Source organism: Bactrocera neohumeralis, chromosome 4, assembly GCF_024586455.1.
Source record: "Bactrocera neohumeralis isolate Rockhampton chromosome 4, APGP_CSIRO_Bneo_wtdbg2-racon-allhic-juicebox.fasta_v2, whole genome shotgun sequence".
NCBI lineage: Eukaryota > Metazoa > Arthropoda > Insecta > Diptera > Tephritidae > Bactrocera > Bactrocera neohumeralis.
In genome coordinates, this window is record NC_065921.1 from 43,544,078 (window position 1) to 43,571,165 (window position 27,088).

A 27,088-nucleotide genomic window follows, 5' to 3' on the forward strand; every position below is an offset into this window, starting at 1 on the left:
ACGAGGATGTTGGTGTGCACGACCTTTGGTTCCAAAAAGACGGCGCTAATTATCATACAGCCAACGAAACAATCAATTTATTTAAAAAAAATAGTGAGCGCATCACCTCGCTTTATGAGCCTATACCGTGATTTAACACCGTGTAGTACAAGGATGGGGTCATGTGTAGAAGTTCACGCAAGTGAGGAAAGTTCTCTGATCGCCATTCACTTGGGAGTGGCCAGAAACGATTCTTTTACATATGACTCAAGCAGCTCACGACTTCCGGTCTTTGACCAAGTATCCTCTGGGTAGCCTAAGAACATCCGTTCGAAGGTGAGCTAAAGTGAGAAGGCGAAACACCCCTGCATAGGGTTGTGCGCTGGGTTTGGGACCCGCCACGTAAAAAGCTCACCCCAATGAAAAACCAACAGCAGCCTCGGATGAGAGACCCCCCTTTTGATGACGACCATGGCAAACGAAAGAAGGACTACGAATTAAGGGCATGCACCTGGAATGTCCGGTCCCTTAATTGGGAAGGTGCCGCTGCCCAGCTGGTTGATGTCCTCGTAAAAACAAAGGCTGACATCACCGCCGTCCAAGAAATGCGATGGACGGGACAAGGACAGAGACGAGTAGGTCCTTGTGACATTTACTACAGTGGCCATATAAAGGAGCGCAAGTTTGGTGTGGGATTCGTGGTGGGAGAGAGACTCCGTCGCCGAGTACTATCATTCACTCCGGTGAATGAACGTCTAGCCACAATCCGCATCAAAGCGAGGTTCTTCAACATATCGCTGATCTGCGCCCACGCTCCGACGGATGAGAAGGACGATGTGACCAAAGATGCCTTTTATGAGTGCTTGGAACGCACTTATGAGAGATGCCCCCGCCACGATGTCAAAATCGTGCTTGGCGACTTCAACGCCAGGGTGGGCAAAGAAGGTATCTTTGGCACTACGGTCGGTAAATTCAGCCCCCACGAGGAAACATCCCCAAATGGGTTGAGGCTGATCGACTTCGCCGGGGCCCGAAATATGGTTATCTGTAGTACTAGATTCCAGCACAAAAAAATTCATCAAGCTACCTGGCTGTCTCCGGATCGAAAAACTACCAACCAGATCGATCATGTTGTGATAGACGGAAGACACGTCTCCAGTGTTTTAGATGTGCGTGCGCTCCGAGGCCCTAACATCGACTCGGACCACTATCTTGTTGCAGCCAAGATTCGCACCCGCCTCTGTGCAGCAAAAAACGCACGCCAACAAACACAAGGAAGGTTCGACGTCGAAAAGCTGCAATCACAACAGACTGCCGAACGATTTTCTACTCGGCTTGCACTCCTGCTCTCTGAGAGCACTCATCAACAACTCGGTATAAGGGAACTGTGGGACGGCATTTCAAACTCCTTACGTACAGCTGCATCCGAAACCCTTGGTTTTCGGAAAGTGCAAAAGAACAACTGGTACGACGAGGAGTGCCGCGCCGCAGCGGAGAGAAAACGGGCTGCCTACCTCGCAACGTTACCATCGACCACAACACGTGCGGGATGGGATAGATACCGAGAATTGAAGAAGGAAGCGAGACGCATCTGCAGACAGAAAAAGAAAGAGGCCAAATGCGTGAGTATGAAGAGCTTGATAAGCTGGCCTACAGGGGTAATGCTCGAAAATTCTACGAAAAAATGCGGCGGCTTACAGAAGGTTTCAAGACCGGAGCATCTCTTGTAGAACCCCCAAAGGTGATCTAGTCACTGATGCCCAGAGCATAGTTAAATTATGGAGGGAACACTTCTCCAGCCTGCTGAATGGCAGTGAACGCACAACACCAGGAGAAGGAGAACCCGATTCCCCAATCGATGACGATGGAGCAGACGTTCCATTACCCGACCATGAAGAAGTTCGAATAGCAATTGCCCGCCTCAAGAACAACAAAGCGGCAGGGGCCGACGGACTACCGGCCGAGCTATTCAAACACGGCGGCGAAGAACTAATAGGGAGCATGCATCAGCTTCTTTGTAAAATATGGTCGGACGAGAGCATGCCCAACGATTGGAATTTAAGTGTGCTATGCCCAATCCATAAAAAAGGAGACCCCACAATCTGCGCCAACTACCGTGGGATTAGCCTCCTCAACATCGCATACAAGGTTCTATCGAGCGTATTGTGTGAAAGATTAAAGCCCACCGTCAACAAACTGATTGGACCTTATCAGTGTGGCTTCAGACCTGGAAAATCAACAACCGACCAGATATTCACCATGCGCCAAATCTTGGAAAAGACCCGTGAAAGGAGAATCGACACACACCACCTCTTCGTCGATTTCAAAGCTGCTTTCGACAGCACGAAAAGGAGCTGCCTTTATGCCGCGATGTCTGAATTTGGTATCCCCGCAAAACTAATACGGCTGTGTAAACTGACGTTGAACAACACGAAAAGCTCCGTCAGGATCGGGAAGGACCTCTCCGAGCCGTTCGATACCAAACGAGGTTTCAGACAAGGCGACTCCCTATCGTGCGACTTCTTCAACCTGCTCCTGGAGAAAATAGTTCGAGCTGCAGAACTAAACAGAGAAGGTACCATCTTCTATAAGAGTGTACAGCTGTTGGCGTATGCCGACGATATTGATATCATCGGCCTCAACACCCGCGCCGTTAGTTCTGCTTTCTCCAGGCTGGACAAGGAAGCACAGAAAATGGGTCTGGCAGTGAACGAGGGCAAGACGAAATATCTCCTGTCATCAAACAAACAGTCGTCGCACTCGCGACTTGGCTCTTACGTCACTGTTGACAGTCATAACTTTGAAGTCGTAGATAATTTCGTCTATCTTGGAACCAGCGTAAACACCACCAACAATGTCAGCCTAGAAATCCAACGCAGGATAACTCTTGCCAACAGGTGCTACTTCGGACTGAGTAGGCAATTGAAAAGTAAAGTCCTCTCTCGACGAACAAAAGCCAAACTCTATAAGTCGCTCATAATTCCCGTCCTGCTATATGGTGCAGAGGCTTGGACGTTGTCAACAACTGATGAGTCGACGTTGGGAGTTTTCGAGAGAAAAGTTCTGCGAAAGATTTATGGTCCTTTGCGCGTTGGCCACGGCGAATATTGCATTCGATGGAACGATGAGCTGTACGAGATATACGACGACATTGACATAGTTCAGCGAATTAAAAGACAGCGGCTACGCTGGCTAGGTCATGTTGTCCGAATGGACGAAAACACTCCAGCTCTGAAAGTATTCGACGCTGTACCCGCCGGGGGAAGCAGAGGAAGAGGAAGACCTCCACTCCGTTGGAAGGACCAAGTGGAGAAGGACCTGGCTACGCTTGGAATATCCAATTGGCGCCACGTAGCGAAAAGGAGAAACGACTGGCGCGCTGTTGTTAACTCGGCTATAATCGCGTAAGCGGTGTCTACGCCAATTAAGAAGAAGAAGTACAAGTATTTTTTATGGCGTAGTGTGAAGTCGCTTTTCTACGCAGATAAGCACGAGACGATTGAAACCTTAGGATAGAATAACTGGCGATCTATTGCCGACATACGACCCTAATTGCTGGAAAATTGGTCGAAAATTGGATCTCTAGGTTTTATTCGAAAAAATTTTGTATCTTTATAATAAAGCAAATTTCTTCTTGAAAATCTAAAAGAACACTCTTTATTTGGTTCAAAATCTAATACATAAAATAAGACCGTTTACATTGCCTATAAATTCGTTTTTATAATATATCGTTTTTATCAAATAAAACTTGTTTGAGCTAATTTTTTTGAAATGGTCTGTAGCAAGATTTAACCGTTGCCTTGTTACCTATCACTAGTAAATATGTAAGTATACAAAATCTGGCGCACTAGACACTGACGTAATTGCGGGAAACATTTTATTTCCATATTTATTTGCTTTAAAATAACTAAATTTCATTTGGCTCGCTTTTCATGAGCCAAAAAATAATTATAACAAAATTTCTCTGCCACTTACTTGTGCACATCTGCATAAAGACACCACATCCAAATAGGAGAAAATACGTAAAAGAATTTCCTTTGGCAGTTGTTTTATTGGTTCGTCATCCGCATCCGAAGAGCTGAGGAATGTCTGCTGCAAGAAAAAACAAAAAACAATTAATGAATATATAGCAAAATTGCTAAAAACATATTACAGATCATTAAAATGTGCAAAATTTGTATATAAATGTGTGTGTGTGTGTGAAATTTCATTGATGCAAAAAGCTCTGTTATTCAAAAATACCTAATTGCATGTGATGAAGGGCATGAGTCTGTTGGGAATAATTCATTTCGCCGATTTTCAAAATTCATATTATTTAACGCTGTTTATAATTAAACACAGACAGACAGAACTATTTTAATAGACTAATAAATTTACAAGAATATTAATTTTTGACAAAATTGTGCGGAAATTATGTAGTTTTTGTCAAAATTTTTAGGTGTTTTTTTGGTAGTTCACCATCACCGTCTTAAAACCTATCATCCATAATTGGTTAATATTCGACCGAATATACCACGTCCAGCACGCAGTGAAGAAAATCAAGCAGTCGCAGCTGTGAGTGTACACGAAAACCGTGGAGAATCGATTCGACGTCGTTTGCAGCAACTCGCACTGAAATATGGTTTGGCACTTTTTACGTTGAGACCTTAAATTGAAAGCGTAAAAATACGGTTTGTACAAGAACTGAAGCTACTCGACCTTCCCAAGCGACATCGTTTCGAGGTGTAAGCTCTTGAAAAGTACCAAGAAGATCCGACGTTTTCGAGCCAAATTTTGTTCAGCGATGAGACTCAGTTTTGGCTCAATGGGTATGTAAAGATGCCAAATTGACGCTTTTGGGATGAAGAGTAACGTGAAGAGATTCAAGAGCTGCCATTTCATTCAGAAAAACAACAGCTGAGTGTGGATGGTGCGATTGAATCATCGGTCAACATTTCTTCAGAAATGATGCCGGTGAGAACGTAACAGTCAATGTTATCGGGCCATTATAAATGACTATTTGATGCCTCAAATTGATATCCTTGGCTTGATGACAAGTTTCCGGATACCGATTCAGCAAAATCAACCATCAAGAATTGGTGTGCTAAGTTTAGACGTGGTAAAATGAGCACCGAAGACGACGAACTCAGTGGACGCCCAAAAGATGTTGTTACCGACGAAAACATAAAAAAGTCCACAAAATAATTTTTTATAATTTTGGATGACCGTAAAGTGAAGTTGTTCGAGAGAACAGGCACTCTAAAATCATCAACTGAACGTGTACGAGAAAGCTCTGTGCAAAGAGGGTCCCGTGCGAGCTCATAACGACGAATTGATGATTCGGAGCAGTGTTTGGTGATGTATAAGCGTAATAATCCCGAGTTATACGTCGATATGTGACAATGGATGAAACATCCCTCCATCATTTCACTCAAAAGTCCAATCGACAGTCATCCGAGTGGACTGCACTCGATGAATCCGCTCCAAAGAATGGGAAAACGGAACAGTTGGCTGGCATGGTTATGGTGCCTGTATTTTAGGATGCGCATAGAATAATTGTTATTGGATACCTTGAAAAAGGCAGAACCATCAACAGCGACTATTACATAACGCGAACGCATTTGAAGAAAAAGAAAGTGCTGTTTCACCAAGACAATGCACCGTGTCACAAGTAAGCGACAACGATGGGAAAAATCCATGAATCGTATTCTCCAGATCTATACATCAGCGACTCAAAAGAAGAAGCGACTCGCTGGGAAGAAATTTTCGTCGAATGAAGAAGTGGTCGCAGAAAATGAGGCCTATTTTGAAGCGAAGGACAAATCGTACTACAAAAATGGTATCGAATAGTTGGAGGGTCGCTATAATCAGTGTATCAGCCTTGAAAGAAACTTTGTTGTATAAAAAAAAATTGCCAAAAAAATTTGTTGTATTATGGTAGGCCGGCGACTTTTCAATTGAACTGTTACCACACTTCATTTGCACATTCCTTACTCGGAAAGCTTAAATATAATAAAATATTCACTTGAAATACTTCTTCCAAAACACTCAAAACAAGGGAAAACCCTTTCAAATTAATTACATTGTAGTTAAGTAATTAAACAAAAACAAAGTTGCTGTTAATTTGTGCCATTTTCTTCGCCATAACACGCTTAAGAAAGCCATAAAATCACATGTTGAATATTACATTATCGAACATCTGTTAGATAAGAACACGTTTGAATGGAACAATAGAATAAAATAAATAAATACAAAAGAGAATACTGTTGACATAGATTTGTTCAAGCGTACGAAAAGTACAAGACTAACCAAAACAAACGAGTCGGCTAGAATTAATAAATAAAATACTGCCCTAGGGCACTGAAAAGACACTCAACATTGGACTAAGTAGAACGAAAGAAATACAAAAAGAAACACAAAAACAAAAAATCAACAAAAAAGCTTAAGTACAGGGCTGAAGGTCATTGGGGAAGAAACAAACAAAAATTTTTATTATATGCTACTGTAGATATACATATATATTTATATATATGTTTATGCTCTTGTATATAATAGGTATATAAGGCAAAAAAAATGGAGAAACCGAATGACATGCCTAACAACAAACACTTCTTTAGCAATGACCTTGAACCGAGTGTGTTACCATTACACACACTAACAACAGGCAATCATGGGGGGGAAACAACAACAGTAATAAAATAAAATTACTCGTTACAGATAGGCGGCCAAGTGTGTGAGAATCGATTAATTCTAATTTGTCATTGCATTGGGGATTTGCTGGCACTCACCACAAGGCAATTCACCAAATTACTTACACACACACACACACACACACACACACACACACACAAGTAAAGAAGCCGATGAATTTACAGTAAAGCATATGTACATATGTATGTAAAGCATATTAAGCTGTCATAATACTACCCAGCACCACGATAAGCTACAATAACAAGGATAATTAAATTTGAAAAACTAAAAAGCAAAACCAAAATGAAAAAAGCTAGATAGGAGAATTAAACAAGACAAACTCTGAATGAAAACTCAAAAAAAAAATTAAAACAACAAATAAGAAAGCATATGTTCGGGTGCAATGGAAATTTAAGCCATATAATTTAAGCTATATAATTTTCATTGAGATAATTAACATATTAGCAGGTACATATACGCGGTCCAGGTGACTTGGAAGTTTGAAAATCTTTATATTAGGTATATGGGGGCTGAGAGAAGTATTGATCCGATTCAACCCATTTTTGATACACAGAGTTACTATTGTCAGCAAAAGATTCTGTCTGAATATCAATTGTTTATCGCATACATGAATCGATATTTTCGGTCAATAATCAACTACAGATACTCGAGTCCACATATTTGGTACCTAGGGGCTTGAACAGTTTTTATTGGATTTGGGCAATTTGAGCATAAAGTGGTGTACTTTAAATAAGTGTAAAATTTTATGCCGCTTTATTAATTACTTCTTGATTTGTGTTCTGGAAAGTGAAAGAACCAAATTTAATTTGAAATTGAATTATGGCGTGGTTATGGTCCGATTTCGCAGATTTTCACACTGTGACATAGGAATATGTGAAGAATGTCACATACCCATTTTCACACTGTGGGTAGAAGTTCTTATAGGATTTGTACACAGCAAATTTTGTTGTTGTACCTTCAGTAGTTTAAGAGATATGAATATTAAATTTGTTAAAGGGCGGGGCTACACCACCTTTTCAACCCTTTCCCCTTCGATCCTCTGTACTTTCTATATTTTTTAGTGCTTATTTATGACACTTTATATTTTTTCGGTTAATGGCGATTTGTGGGCATGGCAGTGACCTGATTACGCCCATCTAGAACTCGAAATTTTTTTATACTAAGGAACGCACATACCTAGTTTCATCGAGATATCTCAATTTTGATTCAAGTTAGAGCTTGCACGGATGGACGGACGGAAGGGACAGACAGACAGCCAATCGGATTTCAATTTTTCTCATCATCCTGAACATTTTTATATATATTACTAGAGGACCAGAGGTCCACGCTTCACTGTGGCTGATACATAGTTAATACTACTACCATCTATATGCTTTCTATAAGTTGGATTATAACTATTAGTTACTGAGATATAATATTTTGTGAAGCAACTTGTGTTAGTTTACAAAAAAATGGATCATAAAGCATTTCGTGTGTTTATAAAGCATTTGGCTTTTTGGGGAAAATACTGTTGAATTTGGGCTCAGTGAAATCCACCGTTGAAAAGATATTTGCTAAGCTGGAAACAGACGAAATGAGCAAAGTAGGTGTCTCGCAAGTTCATAATCCAACAAAAACAACGAATAACTGATTCTGTGAAGTGTTTAAGTGCTCTCTAATCGGAATAAAGCCGAAATTTTTCGTCAGTGATAGAAACATAGCTCCATCATTTCCCAGTGGAGTCCAATCGACAGTCATTGTAGTGGACTGCACATGATGAACCTGATGATGTTCTCAGGCGTGGAAAACCGAAAAAGGCGGCTGGAAAGGTTATGACTTCAATCTTTTGGGATGCACGTGATATAATACATACTCAACGACTGATTACTCAGCCAGTTATAATCTATATCACTGCGACTTTGGTTGCAGTTCTTTTCTTCTATTCAAAATATTTAGCAATTGTATTATTTTTGAGAAGACTCTGTTTAAAATTGTACGCATATATTCAAATGATTCCTACAAACATGAATTCTGAACAAATGCTTATGATTTGAAATACATATAATTTTTATATTTATGAGTTGTATTAAAATTTGACATAAAGAGGTAAAAGGTATCCTATGTCCTTACCCTGGTTCTAAGCTACCTCTCCACCAATTTTCAGCCAAATCGGTCAAGCCGTTTTCATGTTACGTCGTGACAACGTTTATATGGGAAAATGGAATTGTCGTCTTACTCTATCTTACTCGCAATTGTTCCTTATTTGCTCACCGTTTAGACCTACCCTGGACTACGACAAACATTTTAAAACCAAAATCAGCTCAATCGGCCCAGCCGTTCTCGAGTTTTAATCAGACTAACGTACAACAATTCATTTTTATTTGTATAATAATAAATAATATAATAATATAATAGATAATAGATATAACCCTATATCTATCTCGCTTAGTTTTAGGTGATACGTAAGTACGATCGTTAGGTAAACAAACCTATTATGCTCTGTAGCCACATGTTGCAGGAGTATAAAAATATTCCATTAAATTTTCTTCTATGAGTGTGAAACTGTTTGTTTGTCGAAAAAAAAGTATAACAACAACAGCAATAATATTTACCAATGACGCCCAAAGTGAAAGGTAAATAAAAATTAATTTACTGCTGAGCTTATCAGCCACGAATATAGATTCACACCTACCCTTACACGACCTTAGGTCGGGGTGCAATCCTCATTTATTTATCTATCGATTGTACCTCACATTTGGATCTCTTATTGGAAAACCCTGTATCCTGTTAAATGAAAAAGATCGTCATACAAGGACATGTATTTGATCGTTCAGTTTGTATGACATTCATATCATGTCGTGGCCCGATCTGAAAATATACTTCAAATGTTGTAGTGTTGCCTTAGACAATAATACATGTCAAATTATACCTCGTCAAATGAAAAAAAAAATTATACAAAAAAGAAAAAAAAAATCGATATCTCAAAAACTTAAGGACTAGTTCGCGTATTTAGACTAAAATAGCTGAGTCGACTCTGTTTTCACGCTCATCATTTATACAATATATACATACATATTTTTACCCCAGCGGGCAGGGGGTAGAATTTACCCGCGCTAAGGTATACCTGCCGCAAAAAGCGACTAAAATCCATATGCCGTATACGTGTATTTTTGGCTTGCCTCGAAATTTCAGCATAGTCTTTGTCAGAAATAGTGCTATAATACTCGGCTTGAACCGATGAGATTCCTTCCAATGAAAAGGCATTTGAAGTCACCAATCATTGAGTTGTTGGGTGCTCCACTGGTAGTAGCAAAACTTACAAGGTCTGACCGGAGACGGCAATCTGGTACTACGGGAAGTAGTTAGCCCTTGGAGTTCGCTCCAATCTGTTCTCAATCCAAGTGGAAAATGTGTCTCTTCCACGCGACAATTGTAACCAAAAAGGACGTGCAAAAAGCATTTATTATTTGGAGCGCTTGTTGTATAAGGTTTCCGACATTACAAAGTTCGTGGGTTACTTAATAACTCTATTCAAAGTACAATTACATAATTCGAAAATAATAAAATGCTGTTAGAATTCAGCTGGAGCTACCATACGCAACCTCTAGCAGCCTTTTTACAATTTGGTCAACCAGGCAATATCAATATGTGAGTGGGCCGTTGATGTAATTAAGTGGATAAGCACGAAAATTTTGACAAGTTAGAGGCAGGAGGCGGCATGTATTATAAACATATACGTGGACAGGAAAATATTATAATTTCCCTACCCGGTCCGAGTTTATAGATAAAATTATCATTTGGTATTACTATTTAAGTAAAACTAAATATTTGTCAACACTCCGAACCTATAATTCAGCTATCTTATACAGCAGTTCATTGCCATTAAGATAGACTGTTGGCAAAAATACGATTGCCAAAGTAGAAAAGTAAACAATACAGAGCAGCTGCAAGTGCAAAACTGACCCTTGATATAAAGAGAATAAGTAGAAGAAGAGGAATAATAAAAATAAAAGTACCACACTTGCAAATTGATTTCGAATTCGTTCCTATCTTTGGTATATGCACGTGATAGCGCGGTGAGAATGATTTGATTTTGCGCTTACTACGCAGTGCTGATATGGCACTTTAGTCATAATTTTTCTACTTATTTCCCTTGTTTTTGCAACATGATTATTGCGGTCAAGGAAGTTTAACAGCAAATCTGTATGCAAGCATTTACCTACAAGCACACATACAGGTGCTGCTGACGAAAGATCGTATTTAGTGGCATGCGTTTTTCTTTGTTTGCAACGATTTCATTTCGCAAATATTTGCAATTTCACTTTACTTTGGCTCTGGGCTGTGCAAAACAAAGCAAACAGCGCAAGGGATGAAGTGCAAGGTAGCAACAGCGCTGAGAGAAAAAAGGTGTGTGTATTTGCCTTGTCTGCTAAGGTTTACCGTGTTTGGTATGGCGTCGTGTTTTCAAGTACTTAGTGCTTTGGTAAATAAATACGAGCAATTTCTTGCCATTCATGTTTTCTTTGTGCTCACGTCAGCCTGCAGATTAATTAAACCATTCTACACGCCCAACATTGGAAGCACTTTTTCGCATATTACAACCTGAACAGGGTATATGAAGTTAGCCACGATGTTTGTAACATCCAAAAGCAAATCTTATAAAGTATATATGTACATATATAGATGATTAGCGTGACGAGCTGAGTTGGCTTAGCCGTGTCCATTTGACTGTATATATGCAAACCAGTCGCTCAGTTTTTGAGATTTCGCTTTGAAATTTTGCACACGTCTCCCTAAGTAGATGTGCATTTTTCGGAACTACCGATATCGGACCACTATAGCATATATGTAGCTGCCATACAAGCTGAACGATCAAACACGTGTCCTTGTATGAAAAAATTTTGGATTTGACAAAATATCTTCTCAAGATTCGGTAGAGATTATTGTCTAAGGCCATAATCTCAGAAGAAATTGTTCAGACCGAACTGACCGATCAAAATCAAGTGGAGGGTGGGTGTTTTTAAGGGTTTACAAAAAGCGAATATTTTATTGTCTTATTTAATTCTACAATGCCTCTAGAATATTGTCCTAAATTTCAAGTTGACCCAAGTAATAGTTTCGAAGATATAGCCTTGAGAACTTGTGCGTTCTAGGTCAGCTATATAGTCACTTAATTTAATTTTTAAACGCGTTTTTCTCAAAAATTTCTTTTTGAAGTCAGTTGGCAAGATTTCTCAAGAACTACTCAACCGATCTTCATAAAATTTTAAACAGGTCTTTGCGATACAATTCTTAAAGACTTTTTCGCGATTACACTATTTAAAAAAAATGTCTCGAAATTTTCACTAAAATTTCCTTTTTTTTGTAAAATGTCTGCCAAAAATCCAATTTTCAGTTTTTTTCTTCGTTCAAGTTCTAAGTAAGGTTTTAACTAAAAACCTATATATGAGAAAAATTGTTAAAAAAAAACCATATATAACATCTTAAAATAAAGATATTTTTCTTCTATAGATATAATAATACAGTAGTAAAGTCAGCCAGATGTTTGAAAATCATGATATTAGTTACATATATGGGGGCTAGGTCAAGTTTTTGTCCATTTCATCCATTTTTGGCACAAAGATACACTACAGGTATTATCAGGAGCGTGCATTCTTCATTTTCATTAAGATAACTCACATACGGATATTGGCTGATATATGAGGTATAAAGGTTCCCGGAAGTTCGAAATATTTATATTAGATATATGGTTGCTAACATTGATTCACAGAGTTACTATGGTCAGGAAAGGATTGTCTTTTAATTTCAATTGTATATCCCATAAATTTACCGATATTTTCGATCAATACTGCAATTTTTGGTCAATATGTGGTATACTTTAAAAGAATTATTAGTGCAAAATTGAATCCCGTTATTTTAATTACTTCTTGATTTGTGTACTGGAAAGTGAAAGAATCAAATGGAATTTGAAATTGTGTTATATAGGAACTAGGCGTGGTTAAAGTCTGATTTCGCAGATTTTAACACTGTGACATAGGAATATGTGACGAATGCCACGTACTAAATTTGGTCGAAATCGGTTGGTGCGGTCCCGAGATACCAAAAAGTGGGCAGCGCCACGCCCATCGTTCAAATTTCCCTCCAGCTTCCATAAAGTGCTCTCATATTATCTCGAAGGTAAAATGTAATGTCTCTGGCGTACTTAGGTATTGATTTATAGCGCTTTTAGTACTTTTTGACCGTACCGTTATATGAGGAATGATCGGGATTATATTCCGAATTCCTCCATTTTCCCACTGGCGGTAGTAGTTTTTATAATATTTATGCGGGACAGATTTGGCTGTTGTAGCTTTGGTGGTTTAGGAGATATGTGCAGTAAACCTATTAGAGGGCAGGACCACGGCTACTTTTTCATAATTTTTTTGCTCACTGGTGCCCTTGCTACTGCGACCCCAATTAGAGTTTTAAATCTTAATTTAGTGCTTACTTTTGGCACTTTATAGATTTTCGGTTAATGGCGTTTTGTGGGCGTGGCAGTGGTCCGATTAACCCCATCCACGAACTCTTACTTTTTTTTACTAAGGAACGTGCATACCAAGTTTTATCATGTATCTTAATTTTCACGTCGGACAGACGGACAAGTAGACGGTCAGTCGGATTTCAACTCGTCTCATCATCCTGATCATTTATATATAGAAGGCACTATATCCATTTCGTTTAGTTGTAGGTGATACGTACAACTGTTAGGTGAACAAAACTATTAGACACTTTAGCCACATGTTGCAAGAGTATAAAAACTCAGAGGTAATGCTCACAGTTATCTGCATGCAACTACTTGGAAATCAAAGCGAAATAACACAAATATAATGGCAAACCAATTAACCGCCACTGATGTCTGTTTGTCTGCAGGAAATTGCCATGGTGCCACAATGACTAAAAAACACTGCCCATAAAGTTACTGCTGCCACAAATGGGCGCTACGCCCACAGAGTTTGTGAAACAGGCGCTCACTTCCATTTCCTACCACTTGTTAGTCCAACACTCATACACACACACTTAAATAAAGCAGTTAGAATCTAATGTTTGACTTTGTTGTGTCTACAGGCCACAATGTGGCTGCTTCCTGCGCCTGACCGCTGCCGCCAGCAAAGTTGTCACTGATGCCTTGCCCTCTACCTACTATCGCAGCGGCAACTCTTATTTGTAGAGCTGTTAGTTGCAGTTGTAGAATACCTAGGTGCTGGTGGGCCCTGGCGTATGAGTGAAATGTGCTGGCGGTTTCAAGGGTTAAGGCTCTGTTTGACAGCAGCAAACACTATTTTTTATTTGTCATAATTTTGGTTTTCCCCACACTTTGTGGAAATTTCAGCGCTTGTTTTGCTGCAAGCAAGTGAAAAAGTCTTTCTAATTCTCTGTTTGTTCACCCACATATTGATTTACAATTAAAGTCATTAACTTTTTGTAGTCGCGTGCTTTGTGTTATTCGCTTCATTTTTATCGCTTTTAATTGGCCTGCTGCTTTTTACACATGCAAATTGTTGTTGTTGCAGCGGCACACATACTAAGCGCACATATATATAGTACAAATATATGTATGTATGTATGTGTATTTATCGGTTATTTATGCAAAATAACCGCAATTTACGAGCGCTTATTGATTTATAGCACATTCACCGTTATTGCTGGCGAACCGCACTGCGCTGCAAGGCAACAACAGGTTTTCCACACGCCCCCTCGTATTCAACGCTCGTGGGAATGGCTTGAGCGCTCGCTAGGGGCAGTTAAAGTACGGCACAGCTGCTGTCGCGCCCGTTGACTCGTTCCACCTTAGTCATATGCAAGGCAATTCGTTTTATTATAATTTTATGCACAATCGGGTTGTTACTAACACTTTAAGGAAGTCATTTACGGGATTTTAGTTAAACCTACAGCTGCTAAGCAAGTGTAAAAACGAAAAATGGACATTAATTGTTTGACTTATTGACACTTAAGTAAACGTAGTGTGACACTTTTTATGGATTAATTATAGATAAATGTTACTTTACTGATAATTTATCGATAGCAAAATGGCCTATGAAAGTTGCTGACTAATGTCAAGTGGAAGATACAAAATCATTAGAAGCTCTAATTTTCCTGATGTTACTGTTATAACGGTTATCTAGTCCCCGTTAGAGTGATAAGGTTCAGATAAGTTGTCATCGAAGTCATTCAACGGTAGACTCAGGAAACGTGCTGTTTAGATGAGGTCGGAACAAAGAGAGTGGGGTCTCAAATGTGTAGGGTTAGCTGGGCATGCAAAGAGGTGGTTAAAGTGATGCGAGGATTCGCTGCATGCTGGATATATGTTTGATATATCGGGGTCGATTCTGGATAGTAGGAGCTTAACTTGCTACAGCATCTAGAACGAAACCGCGCAAAACATATATCCTCGTATAGAGCCATAGCAAATAAACAGAAATGGTTTCACGCAAATAAGTACTACGTAGGTTGCTTTTATACTTCGGGATTAGAACACAAAAACAAATTTTAATCTTTGCATTAAGATCTATATACACTCAGACTGAGTTATCTCCAAAACACACGTTCTGAACGCAGCAACCGCTTCTTCAAATGACGAAAAACTTTGACCGTCTACTTTATTTTTTACGTAGTACTAGAATAAAAAGTCAGTCGGGGCCAGGTCAGGTCTAGAAGGTGGATAATACTCCTCAAATCGATGTCTTAAGTGCTCAAACTGCAGTTGTTTCAGTTGAGGTCGGAAAGCTCGCATTGCCGTGCTGAATATCCATCTTCAGCCGTTGGTTTTTGCAAAAGGCAAAGCGAGTAGAGATCGCATAAGGTATGTTTGAAAAGTAGCTGAAACCCTAAATTAGTCAAATGCATTACTACTGGTGAACGAGACTTGGATTTATGCAAATGACGTCGATCTAGTCGAATCCAGCGAAAGGCGTTCCAAAAATGAAAAAAAAGTTAAATTCACTGACGGCACTGGAGGCACTGTAGGCCATCCCAGCCAGCCAAGTGTATGGAAAATTTAATTAAACGTTGGCAAGGTTATATAAAATATTTTTGTATCAAGATACGTGGAAAATTGTGCGGCCTATTTTTAATATAGTAACGTTAAAGGTAAGTTGAGAGCTCGAAATTTGATACAACGGAACCATAAAATGTCTGAATTTCCAAACAACAACAATGCGTTTTATAATAGCCGACCCATAAAATATATGTAAAGCCGAACACACAATCCACAGACACTGTAAACAAGGAAGAAAAGTAAACACATACAATATATATGGTATATACGTAGATATGGAGCACGCTGTTTGCAATGTAAATATGTATATCCCAAATGTGTTTATGGCATATGTAAAATGTGCCTATGTGAAGTGAATGTTATCAACAGTGCATATAATAATAATGTTAATATTTACGGGCACTTCCTCATCCATGGAGTCCTCCTCGTCCATTTTGATGATGGCGCTGCTCTCGCCAGCAACTGCACTCACGCTGTTACCCGTTGTTGCTGTTTTGTTGTTAACCGTGTGAAATAAAAAAGTTTTTTTATGGCCGCGCAGAAAGTGCCGGCTATTGGCGGCGCCGCTATAGACGATCGCTGCTGCTGTTGCTGCCGCTGCCACTGCCGCCGGTGCGCTGCCGCTGCGAAAGTAATTATTTGCGCTTCCGTCAGCGATGGTCAATGCCACAGCGCTGCTGCTGGCTGTGGAATTGGCGTACGAGGCGGTCGGCGATGAAGCCGATGTCGAGTTCGAGGAGGCAGACGCGGACGCCGAGCCAGACGCCGTAACGTTAGCGATTGTTTGTGTGGCGTGCGTATTTGCCGCAGGCGCAGCTGCTGCAGTAGTGGCCGCCGCTGCTGATGACGAGGAGGATGATGTAGTCGAAGTGGCTGAGCGCCAAATGCTGCCACCTAGACCGCCGATTAAGCGTCGACCACTGCCGACTATGCCACCAACACTGTGACCAACTAACAAGCCAAGGCCACCGCCAACGCTGCCGCTGCCGCCGCCGCTGCCGTTGTGATTGTGGCTGCTGTTGGTGTTATTGTTGTTGTTGTTATTGCTGCCGCTGCTGCTGTTGCTGCCGCTGCTGTTGCTCGAACTGTGATTGTGTAGTAAGCTCAAATTGAGGCCGCGTTTGCCGCTGACGCTATTGTTGTTGTCAGTCTGTGTGGCACAGCGTCGCGTCGGATTTAAGGGCGCTGCGCTGCCTGTGCTAACGCTACTGCTGCTGCCGCTGTGACTGCAAGCGCTGCTAGCCTGACCGCTGGCGCTTGAACTACTACTGCTGCTGCTACTGCTTGGGTAGAGCAACTCTGCGCTTCCACCGCCGCCGCCGCCTCCGCCACCGATGCCGATACTGTTGCTGCTTCCGCCGACGCTGCTGCTACTCGCTATGCTGATGCTACCTGCCACGCTGCTGGCGCCAACACTCTCACCACCACCACCAACACCGCCGCCAACACCTACGATGCTGTCGATACCAAGTCGATCACTACCACTACCGTTACCGCTACTGCTACCGTTGCCAACGCCAACACCGCTGCTGCTATTCAAAAGCGTATTATTTTTGATGAACATTTAAGGCCGAGAACGGTTGCCGCACTTGGATGAGGCGTTTTAGTTGTGTGAGTGTGTGAATATCGTTTAATTGTTATTGTTGTTGTTTTTTATTTAAAAATTTTTAGTTTATTTTTTTTTAATTTTCCTGTTTGCTTCGCCCAAATTTGAACGCGTAAACAAAGGCGACAACAAAAATCGCTTAATAACTGTAAACGATTGCACGCTTTTATTTGCACTTTTTAAGCTACCGCTCAGCACTCTCAACCACTTTTTATTAGGCTACAAGCTTTCAGAGCTTTTCTTTACAGTCTGAGTTGTTTTTGTTTTTCCTTTTTACGCTGCGTAATTGCTACTAAAGAACTAAAGATTAATTTACTTTTGCAATTATAACTGTTTTCATGATTTTTTAATATATATTTCTTATTGCTACTGCGGCCGCTGTCGCCAACGCGCTTGCGAAATGCGCGACACATCCGGCACTTTTGACACAATTATCTGCCGCTAGAATGCCACATTCGAATGTTTGCACGTGATCAGGTTTAAATTTGCATTGCGACAAATATTCTCGAAAAAAAATTATTGAAATAAAAACAAAAAATATAGCAATAACAAAACACAAAGAAAAAAAACAAGTTCGCCCTTCTCTCCGTCGGTTTGTTGATCTACTCTCTGCTTTTAGGCCAGCCTGTTATGTAAATGTGCACATACATACATATGTATATGTGTGTGTTTATATTCCTGTCTGGCGGCAAACGCCTGCGAGTTGACCGCCGTCGCACGCGCACTTATATTATAAATTACAGTTAGCGTATGCAATCACAAAAGCATTAAGCAGGCAAAAGCAAAAAAAAATTTAAATATAACAGAAGCTGATTGAAAATGAAATGCAATAAACCCATTCCGGCTACCTTTCGATTTGAGATTATGCGATTTTATTTATAGCATTTTGAGTTATTTGTTATTTTATTTATTTCTTATAATTTCTGGTAATAACTTGATATTACATTTTTTGTTTTATTTTGTTTATTTGATTTTTTGTTCTAATTAATTTTTTTATATTATTTTACTTCGTTTCATATCAGTTAATTTAATTTAATATATTTTTTATTATATATTTTATTTTGCTTTGTTTTTATTTTAATTTTAATTTTAATTTAATTTTATTTTATTTAATTTTAATTTTTATTTTGCACCGTCCGTTTTAAATTTTTTCCTCTTCAAATGGCTTTTATCCTTATTCAAAACTCAAACATAAGACTTGTTGACAGTTTGGTCGAATCGGAAGGAATTCGGAGTGCCCCCCTCGATATTCAAAGAAAACTGTCAACATAACCCTGATTTTTCACCTGCTTTGGTGTGGTATTATCGGGATCGGCTCATCTTTGCCAAGATATTCGGCCGATTAATTGTCCGGGTCGTAGGCATAGATCCAAGACTCTTCGCCAGTAATAATACGTTTCGTGAGATCCTAGTAGTCGGAAAGCATTGTTTTACAGACGTTAACGCGACGCTTTTTTCCGAAAAATCTAAATGATTTTGGAAATAATCGAACCAAATAGAGTAATAAATGTTCAGAAAAAAGAGAAAGTCTATTGTTATCACTCTTTCCCAAAGACGTCATTACCAAGAAAATTTACAAAAAAAATGGATGGAGAATCCCATCCTTGGGGAGTGACTTCGCATAAGTACAATGCAATAATACTGAGACGGATCGAAAACGGCAGATGGAAGTGGGGTTGTGTATAATGGGACCACGTACCGAACTCTGAGAAAACCCATGGGCAGGTTTCCAAGCAGTTTTCTAGCTGAGATCAGAGATGTGCAGAGTTTATTCTAGAGAAAAACAAACATGGGAAACGAATCATCATTCTCGGTAATAGCCAAGCGGCATTTCAGGAAATCTCATCCGTTGAGATCAAATTCAAATAAGTTAGCCGATCTACTGACGAAAGAAGCTGCGGCAAATAGTGCGATAGGACCGGAACCGTTTTTCGGTTCCATCCCTCTTTACGAGAAGACCTACGATAGGAGGAAAGAGCCAGTATAAAACGCCACTGACAAGAAGTACCTGGGCTTCGATAGCTGAAGCTATCTCGTTCTCGATATCATGGGAGTACGACATCAGTCATACGCTCTTGGATTATACTTTCTCTATTCAGATCTGCAGCTCGAATTATTTTCGCCAGGAGTAGTTTGAAGAAGTCGTACGGCAGGGATTCGTTTGGTATCGAACGGCTCGGAGAAGTTCTTCCCGATTTTCAAATTAGATAAATAAATTTCCGATTTTTAAATTCGATTTTATGATTAAAACTTGAAAACTTAGTTTTTAATTCAAAAATTTACCACTCTGACGCATAGTATGCAATTTAATTTTAATTATTATTATTTTTTTTAAATTATTATTGCTTACAAATGTCATCCTAATTACATAAGGTCTTTTTTCAAGGTATTCATGTTGTTTCAGGATTTTTCAAGTTAATTTGTAATAATTTATTGAAATTCATTTGATTTATGGTAATTACATGTATTTAGTTCCGTAAATTTTAATTATTTAAATATTGCGCATTTTATTAACTATCATTAGCTGCAAATCAATTTAATTATTATTATTATTATTGTTTTTAATTAATATAGTAAGTTAAATAATAATTACATAATTAATTTTTCAATTTGAATTTGAGTTACTTATTCAATTAATCAGTTGTGATTTATGGACTTTTTTTAATAATTACTATAAATTTTATTGTATCTTAATTATGAATTACTTATTATAATTGTGTCTAATAGCACCCATTAATTATGTAATTTAAATCTATAAAATTAATTTAATTAATTAATTAGCTTTAATTTAATTAATTAATTAATATTAATTTTATACTAATAATTAACATTAATTATTTTTAATTATTAATATTAACTTTATATAATTATGTAATTAAATAACATATTAAATAATTTATTAATTTTATATAATTATATAATCAAATAACATATTTATTGAAATAAAATTAATTAATTAATAGTAATTATTTTTAAAACTAATTTTGTATAATTAATTTAAGGTAATTAAATAAAATTGTAGCAAACAGGTTTATTGTCTTCTATGTGTATGAATATACATTTTATATTTATGGACTGATAATCAATTTAAATAACAATAATATTCTCTGTTATAGTTGCTATTCTTTTATCTAAATGATTATTATTTTTAAATTATTTATTGTTCTTAATCAATTTAATTTCAATACAATAAATATTTGTATTTATTTTGTCGTTAATATTATAAAAATTATATTACTTATTTTATGTAACTTGAATCAGCATATCAGTAGTATATTATTTTTATTAGCATGTCTAGCATTTGCGGCCAGACACTGCATACAACACTAACAAACATTATTTAATATTTCGCAAAACACTTAAATATCATTTTATTTAATTTTTAATAGCGACTATGAACTTGTCTTAACGCTGGCGGCACTAACGGTTTGAGGCGTTTTAACCTATGCTCCAACACGATTTTTATTTCAGTTTTAATTCAGCTTTTAATTATGTGTTTATTTATATTAACGCTCGCGCAACGCACTTTGGTTTTGTCGTTCGTTACTCAACGCGCTGCATGGGCTCTGCTGCTGCGATGACGCGCAACTGACATACACGACGTATACGTAACAAAGTAGTTAGAAGTTGCCGTCGACCGTGCAGTCGCCGTCGTCGTGACTGCTGTTGCGTCGGTAAGTCACTGAAAAACACCAACAGTTCCCAACACATCGCAGTATGGGTGAGCACAAATGGAACAAAATGGGAAGAGAGAGAGAGAAAGAGAAAAGTACAAATACAATTTAGATATAAATGTTTGCTTGTACGTATGCACATTTTCAGTTAACAACAAATGTGTACAAATATACTACAACAAAAAGTGTATCATTATCAAGAAATTTGCATTTTTATTCACAAATTCGTATAATTTTTTGGCAAATTCGCATGAAAGTAGAATAATATGATGATAATGATCAACTGAAGAGCGAAGATGTGGTGACTGATGTACATTGACCTCCACAGTTATTGTTGTTATTTATATTTGAACAATACATATAAGGTACAAGTATGTATATATGTATGTACACACATACGTACAGCCATACAGCATATTGTGGGTGAGTGTTTGAGTGCACAGATCGATGCAATGAAAAAGGGGTGTGACTGTTGATTGACGACTTTGTTAAGTGAGTGTGATTTTCAAGAAACGAGCAGAATGAGCTCTAGGAAAAACAAAACAAACAACAAAGTAATACGCAATATTCTCTATACGTGATCATCTGATGAACTATTTGAAGTACGGCTAATGTTTTCCTTGAAATAATGTGATAAAATGCGGGAAAATGCTTTAAATTTTATATACAAATGTAAAATTTTCTTGATAATTATTTTAAGACTTCAAATAAAAAATAGGTTTACCATTTTTTTGCAACATATAATTAAAATTGGTATACGTATATTTATAATTTAGCGTTCATTTAATTGCCGTTGTGCGCGTCAATTCCATTAGCTTCGCAAATTTGAAAATCATTTATCAAGTTGATGAAGACGAATGAAGTAGGCTTTTGGTCCATCGACTGCGATGAACGTGATGAATATGACATAAAAACAGAAGTGCGATATTTGGAATAAGGAAATATAATATGAAAGCAGGTCAGGTCATGGCAGTCGCGGAAAGAAAAATATAAGAATTTATAACAATAAATTTTAAAACTAAAACAAAAAAAATTGTTTTTAAGTTATAATGCTTAATATATAATTAAATTTAATAAAGAGAACATAATTTTTTTTAATATGAATAAAATAAATATAAAAAAATATATAAAAATATAAAAACAAAATTCAAAAATTTCCCCTGTAAATTTTCAACACCTTAGATCTTTTTTTATTTCAATAAAATAATATTGTAGTATATTATGTTATAACACCTTTGCCGATTTATGTAGTCTTCTCGCGCTTCAAGTCCTTATATTTGAGCAAAACTCAGAACGGTTCCCCAAGGATCGCCTTTTTGTAGTCAATTAGCAAATGGTATGCAATTATGTATAGAAGGTCCACTCATTTAGTCCCTTATTCAAATAGATCCCATGAATAATAATATAATATAACTCATCATAGGGTAGTCAAGTTTACCCTATTTAGCCCAAATACCAATCTGCCCCGATTTGTGACAACGGATGAAATATTGATACAACTAAGTCCATTCGACAGACTCATTAAACGTCGTCCAAAGCACGCAAAAACACAACAGTCAAATAGCAAGGTTTTAGCCAGTACTTTTGGGGTTTTATATGGAATTATTATCATTGAGCTTGAGCATGATAAAATAATCAATAATTTATATTGCGTTGTTGGATCAATTGAAAAATGTTAGTTTCGGTGAAACCCAATACTCTTCACAAATGAAGAAGTTGATTTTGATCAATCTATTTGTATGGTAACTATATGCTAAAGTGGCCGATTTGAATGATTTTTTTCGGAAATTATACCTTTACTTTGGAAAATAATCCGTGCCAAATTTAGTGTAAGATATCCTGACCAATAAAAGAGTTTTCCATACAAGTACTTGACTTTGATCGATCAGTTTTTATGGCAGCTATGTGCTATATTGTTTCGATCTTAACAATTTATTCATAGATTGTACTGTTGGGAAAGGCATTAATCTATGCTAAATTTCGTGTAGATACCTTGACAAATAAAAGAGTTTTCCACACAAGAGCTTGACTTTGATCGATCAGTTTGTATGGCAGCGCTATGTTATATTGGTCCGATATGAACAATTTCTTCGAAGATTGGGTTATTGCTTTTGATATTAAATCACGCCCAATTTCGTGAAGATCTCTTAGCAAATCAAAAGTTTTCTATACAATTGCTTGATTCAGATCGTTTAGTTTATATGACAGCGCTATGTTATATTGGTCTGATCTGAAAGATTTATTCGGAGGTTGTACCGTTGCCCCGGAAAATAATCCATGCCGAATTTCGCGAAAATATAAAATAAAAGAGTTTTCCTCCATACAAGATCTTCATCCAGATTGGTCAGTTTGTATGGCAGCTGTAAGCCATAGTGGTCCGGTATCGACGGTTCTGACAAATGATCAGCTTTTTTAGACGGAAAAGACGTGTGCAAAAATTCAGATCAATATCTCAAAAAGTGAGTTGCAAGTTCGCGACATGGCTAAATAGACATGTGACCATGCAAAAGATATTTTTTTTTTGATATTTTTCAACTAAATTCAGCGTGGTACAAACATTCGATTTAAACTAACAAAACGACATTTATTCTAAGTAAATTCCAACAACGACAAATTGACGATTGCTACTATTTCTGAACAAGTTCAAAATTTTTCCCTAGAGTGTAGAAAATTTAGAACTAGAACTTCTCTATGGTGAGAAAAATTTTGAGCTTGTTCAGAAATAGTCGCAAACCAGCAAGATTTATAGGGTCTACATAAATATATACTAAAACTATAATCAAAAATTCTTTCTTTTTGTCTTCTAAATCCCCCATGCAGATCACCTGCTTTGACGTAAACTTTCACTATTATTCTCCAACGATATTTTCTATAAAACATCTTATGACGTTATAAACAACAAAAATGGGGGTCACAAATGACACTTGGACGCAGTCAAGTAATAAATTAAATGCGACACGAATTGATAGCGTGTATTGTGGCAACGACGGTAGGGGATCTAAAAACACATGCACTAGGGTGAGCAGCAGAGTTTTCCAACCGGAATGCCAAATAATAAAATATGTACATATGTATGTTATATTAAATTCGATAAAGGTAGTAAATATATTTATGAAATAACAAAAATAATGAGACAAAAGCAAGCAAAAAAATAAGTAACTAAGAACACAAAAATTGTATTCAGTTGAGTCAGAACGAACGGTATAATTAAATTTGAAAAAATCATAAAAAAATTTTAACTTAATAATTTGGGTGTAAATTAACGGAAAAACTATATTTAAAAGCATTAAAACCTATTGTTCCTAAATTATATACTCTTCACATTTGGAAAAAATAAAAAAATGCGAACCGGTTCCGAAGTATGGTTCTTTAAGCGACCAACCTAATACTTCTTTATGCTGGCATGAGAACATAATGCCTCCTCTAGCATGTGGAGTCTATAATTAGAACCACACGAAAGAAAGAAATGCGTAAGAATAGATTAATAAGTTGAAGAGTAAACAAACAGTTTGATACGCTGATCAAACGATTGCGGTGAGTTTCAAAATTCAAAAAACGAAAAAAAAACATTCACAAACTTACACGTGTTTCAAGCATAAAGCCAATACGAGTAAAATATAAATATTTTAGCACTAGCATTATCACTTTTGCGTTGATAAAAACCTTCTCAAATATTAGTACTTGTGAAGGAAAGAAAATAATACAAAGCAAACACAAAATAAATACAATATCTTGCTGCTGCGGCTTCAGACTATATGTCAAGGCCGCGGTGGCGTAGACTTTCGCAAGCGAACCCGCAAAATAACAAAAACAGCACAAAGAAACCGAAAATTGCGTAAAAATGTAAACAATAGAATTCACAAAAAAGTGCAAAATGGTGTAGAGAGAAACGAGAAAATACGTAGCGTGCGATATTATATTGGCGCTTAGAAGGCAAAGATTATTGCAGCTCTCACAAAAAGTGGAAAGTGAAATATTAAGGCTTCTGGGCGGTCTTAGATTGTCCTTTACTTTATTAGAATCTCTAAACTGCGTCTATTACCATGGGATAAGCCTCCTTAATATCACATAGAAGGTATTATCGAGTGTTCGTGTGAAAGATAAAGCCCACGAAAAAAAACTGATTGGATCTGAACTTGGTATCCCCGCAAAGCTCATACGGCTGTGTACCAAAAACCAAACTCTAGAAGTCCCTCATCATTTCCGTCCTGCTATAGTCGGCCTTAGGAGTACTCGAGAGAAAAGAAAAATCTGGCCAGGTCATGTGGTCCGAATGGACGAAAACACTCCAGCTCTGAAAGTATTCGACGCAGTACCCGCCGGGGGAAGCAGAGGAAGAGGAAAACCTCCACTCCGTTGGAATGACCAGTTGGAGAAGGACCTGGCTTCGCTTGGAATCTCGAATTAGCACAACCTTGCGAAAAGAAGAAACGATTGTTGTTAATTCGACAATAACCGTGTAAACGCTGTCTACGAGAGTAAATAATAAGAAGAACAAATTAGTCGAAATTCGAGACAACTTTTTGTTTGCCGGTTTCCTTCGAGTTATTTGTATGGATTGTATTGTCAAACGATCAACGAGGAATATTAATTGACCGGTTTGCGGACTTTACGTGATGATAATTCGTTTCAAGAGAAGTTTTGAACACATAACCGTTACGGAGAACATGCCTTAATTCGATTGGGGTTATTAAATTAAACTGGCTGAAGAGTCTATTAGACATACTTTTTTTAGGCATTAGAGCAACCAACCTTCTTCTTAATTGGCGTAGACACCGCTTACGCGATTATAGCCGAGTTAACAACAACCAACCGGTCTGGGAAATAAAGCGATGTTATCACTCCCTCTTTATATTATATATCGAGTTCCAAAAGCTTTTTTGTAATAACCGCCTACAGATACATACAAACAGATGTCTTTATTCTCATATATATATACATATACATATGTATGTACATACATGGTATGTATCTCAAATAATAGCCTTATGACAATTGACGATAATGCGGAAATTACTTTGTGTATCAAAGTACTCAAAAAATTTCATGCAACACACACAATAAATATGGCTTGTCACTTTCATTGACATATTTATTAAGATTACGAGTGTTAATATATTTTAATTCAACAATATATGAATATAATAACTTATTTGTTGTTGAAATTCTTGAATTCTTTCAAGTTATGACGGCATGACGGCACGCCGAGGAATTAATTACTTTGTACACTTTAATTGATTCACTTAAAATGTTTGGTATGACAAAACAAAACGGTGGATTTCACTTAGCTGTGGTTGACAATTAAAAACATGTATGATGCCACATGTAGACAATAATTCACAAAGATTTTTTATGAACTCGATGGCTTTTGTAATGACAGCAAAGTATTATTCTCAATTGATTTCACTTCTATGATGGCTATTCAAGGTCGTTGTGCCGCGGCAAAGTGATGTGAGGCGGCGCATTAAAGAGTAAACAATCAAACGATTAATAAATAAAGAAAAAAATCAGGCATTTAAAAAAAAAATTTATACCCACATTTTATGAAAATAAATGAGAGAAAGATAGAAGAAATATAATACTCATTGGCATAAATATCGAAATGCAACCAAATCATATACGCTAGGTGGCGCTGTGGTCGAATTAGGTTTAAAGACGTTTTAACGGCTCATAAGACGATATTTGATATCTACATGTATACATAACGGCTGATCCAAGAGGGACTTTTTTCAAAAGCCTTTTTTGACAGATCACGCGTGAATCGTACCAGGTTGTCGTGTATTTTTCTTCAGTACTGTTTGGCATTTTATCATGGAAAGACCTACGCCTGAACAACGTTTACAAATAGCTCAACTTTATTACGAAAATTCAAGTTCTGAAAAAATTTGTTTCGCGCGCTTCGTTCAACTTACGGTCAACATGATCAGCCTACTGAGCGTACTATTCGCAACACCATCGGGTGACCGACGTTTTTGAGTCAAATTTTGTTCAGCGATGAGGCCCATTTTTTTCCGAATTTGGGACGAAGAGCAACCTGAAGAGATTCAAGAGCTGCCCTTTTATCCAGAAAAAACAAACGGTTTGTGGGTCGGTGGAATCATCGGTTCATATTTCTTTAGAAATGAT

At 37.6% G+C, this 27,088-nt stretch overlaps 2 protein-coding genes across 3 annotated transcripts in view; one reads left to right on the forward strand and one right to left on the reverse strand.

Moving 5' to 3' along the window:
* The window catches only part of LOC126757087 (F-box/LRR-repeat protein 20), a 79,579-nt gene extending 61,999 nt beyond the window's left edge, over positions 1-17,580 (reverse strand). The window contains exons 1-2 of one of the 2 annotated variants that reach the window (XR_007666689.1): positions 16,080-17,332; positions 3,955-4,071 (exon numbers count right to left, since the gene is read on the reverse strand). Coding sequence is in view for 1 of the 2 variants with exons in the window: in XM_050470693.1 (XP_050326650.1) it covers positions 3,955-4,071; positions 16,080-17,246 (1,284 nt within the window). In the remaining variant the exon portion in view is untranslated. Of the gene's footprint in view, positions 1-3,954; positions 4,072-16,079 lie in introns of both variants that reach the window. The other variant, XM_050470693.1, reaches the window with a different exon arrangement.
* LOC126757098 (craniofacial development protein 2-like) lies at positions 1-25,288 on the forward strand. Its single transcript, XM_050470714.1, has 2 exons — positions 1-3,175; positions 25,222-25,288. The coding sequence occupies exon 1, from the start codon at positions 399-401 to the stop codon at positions 1,707-1,709; it is 1,311 nt and encodes a 436-aa protein (XP_050326671.1). The 5' UTR covers positions 1-398; the 3' UTR covers positions 1,710-3,175; positions 25,222-25,288.
* The last annotated feature ends 1,800 nt before the right edge of the window (positions 25,289-27,088 follow it).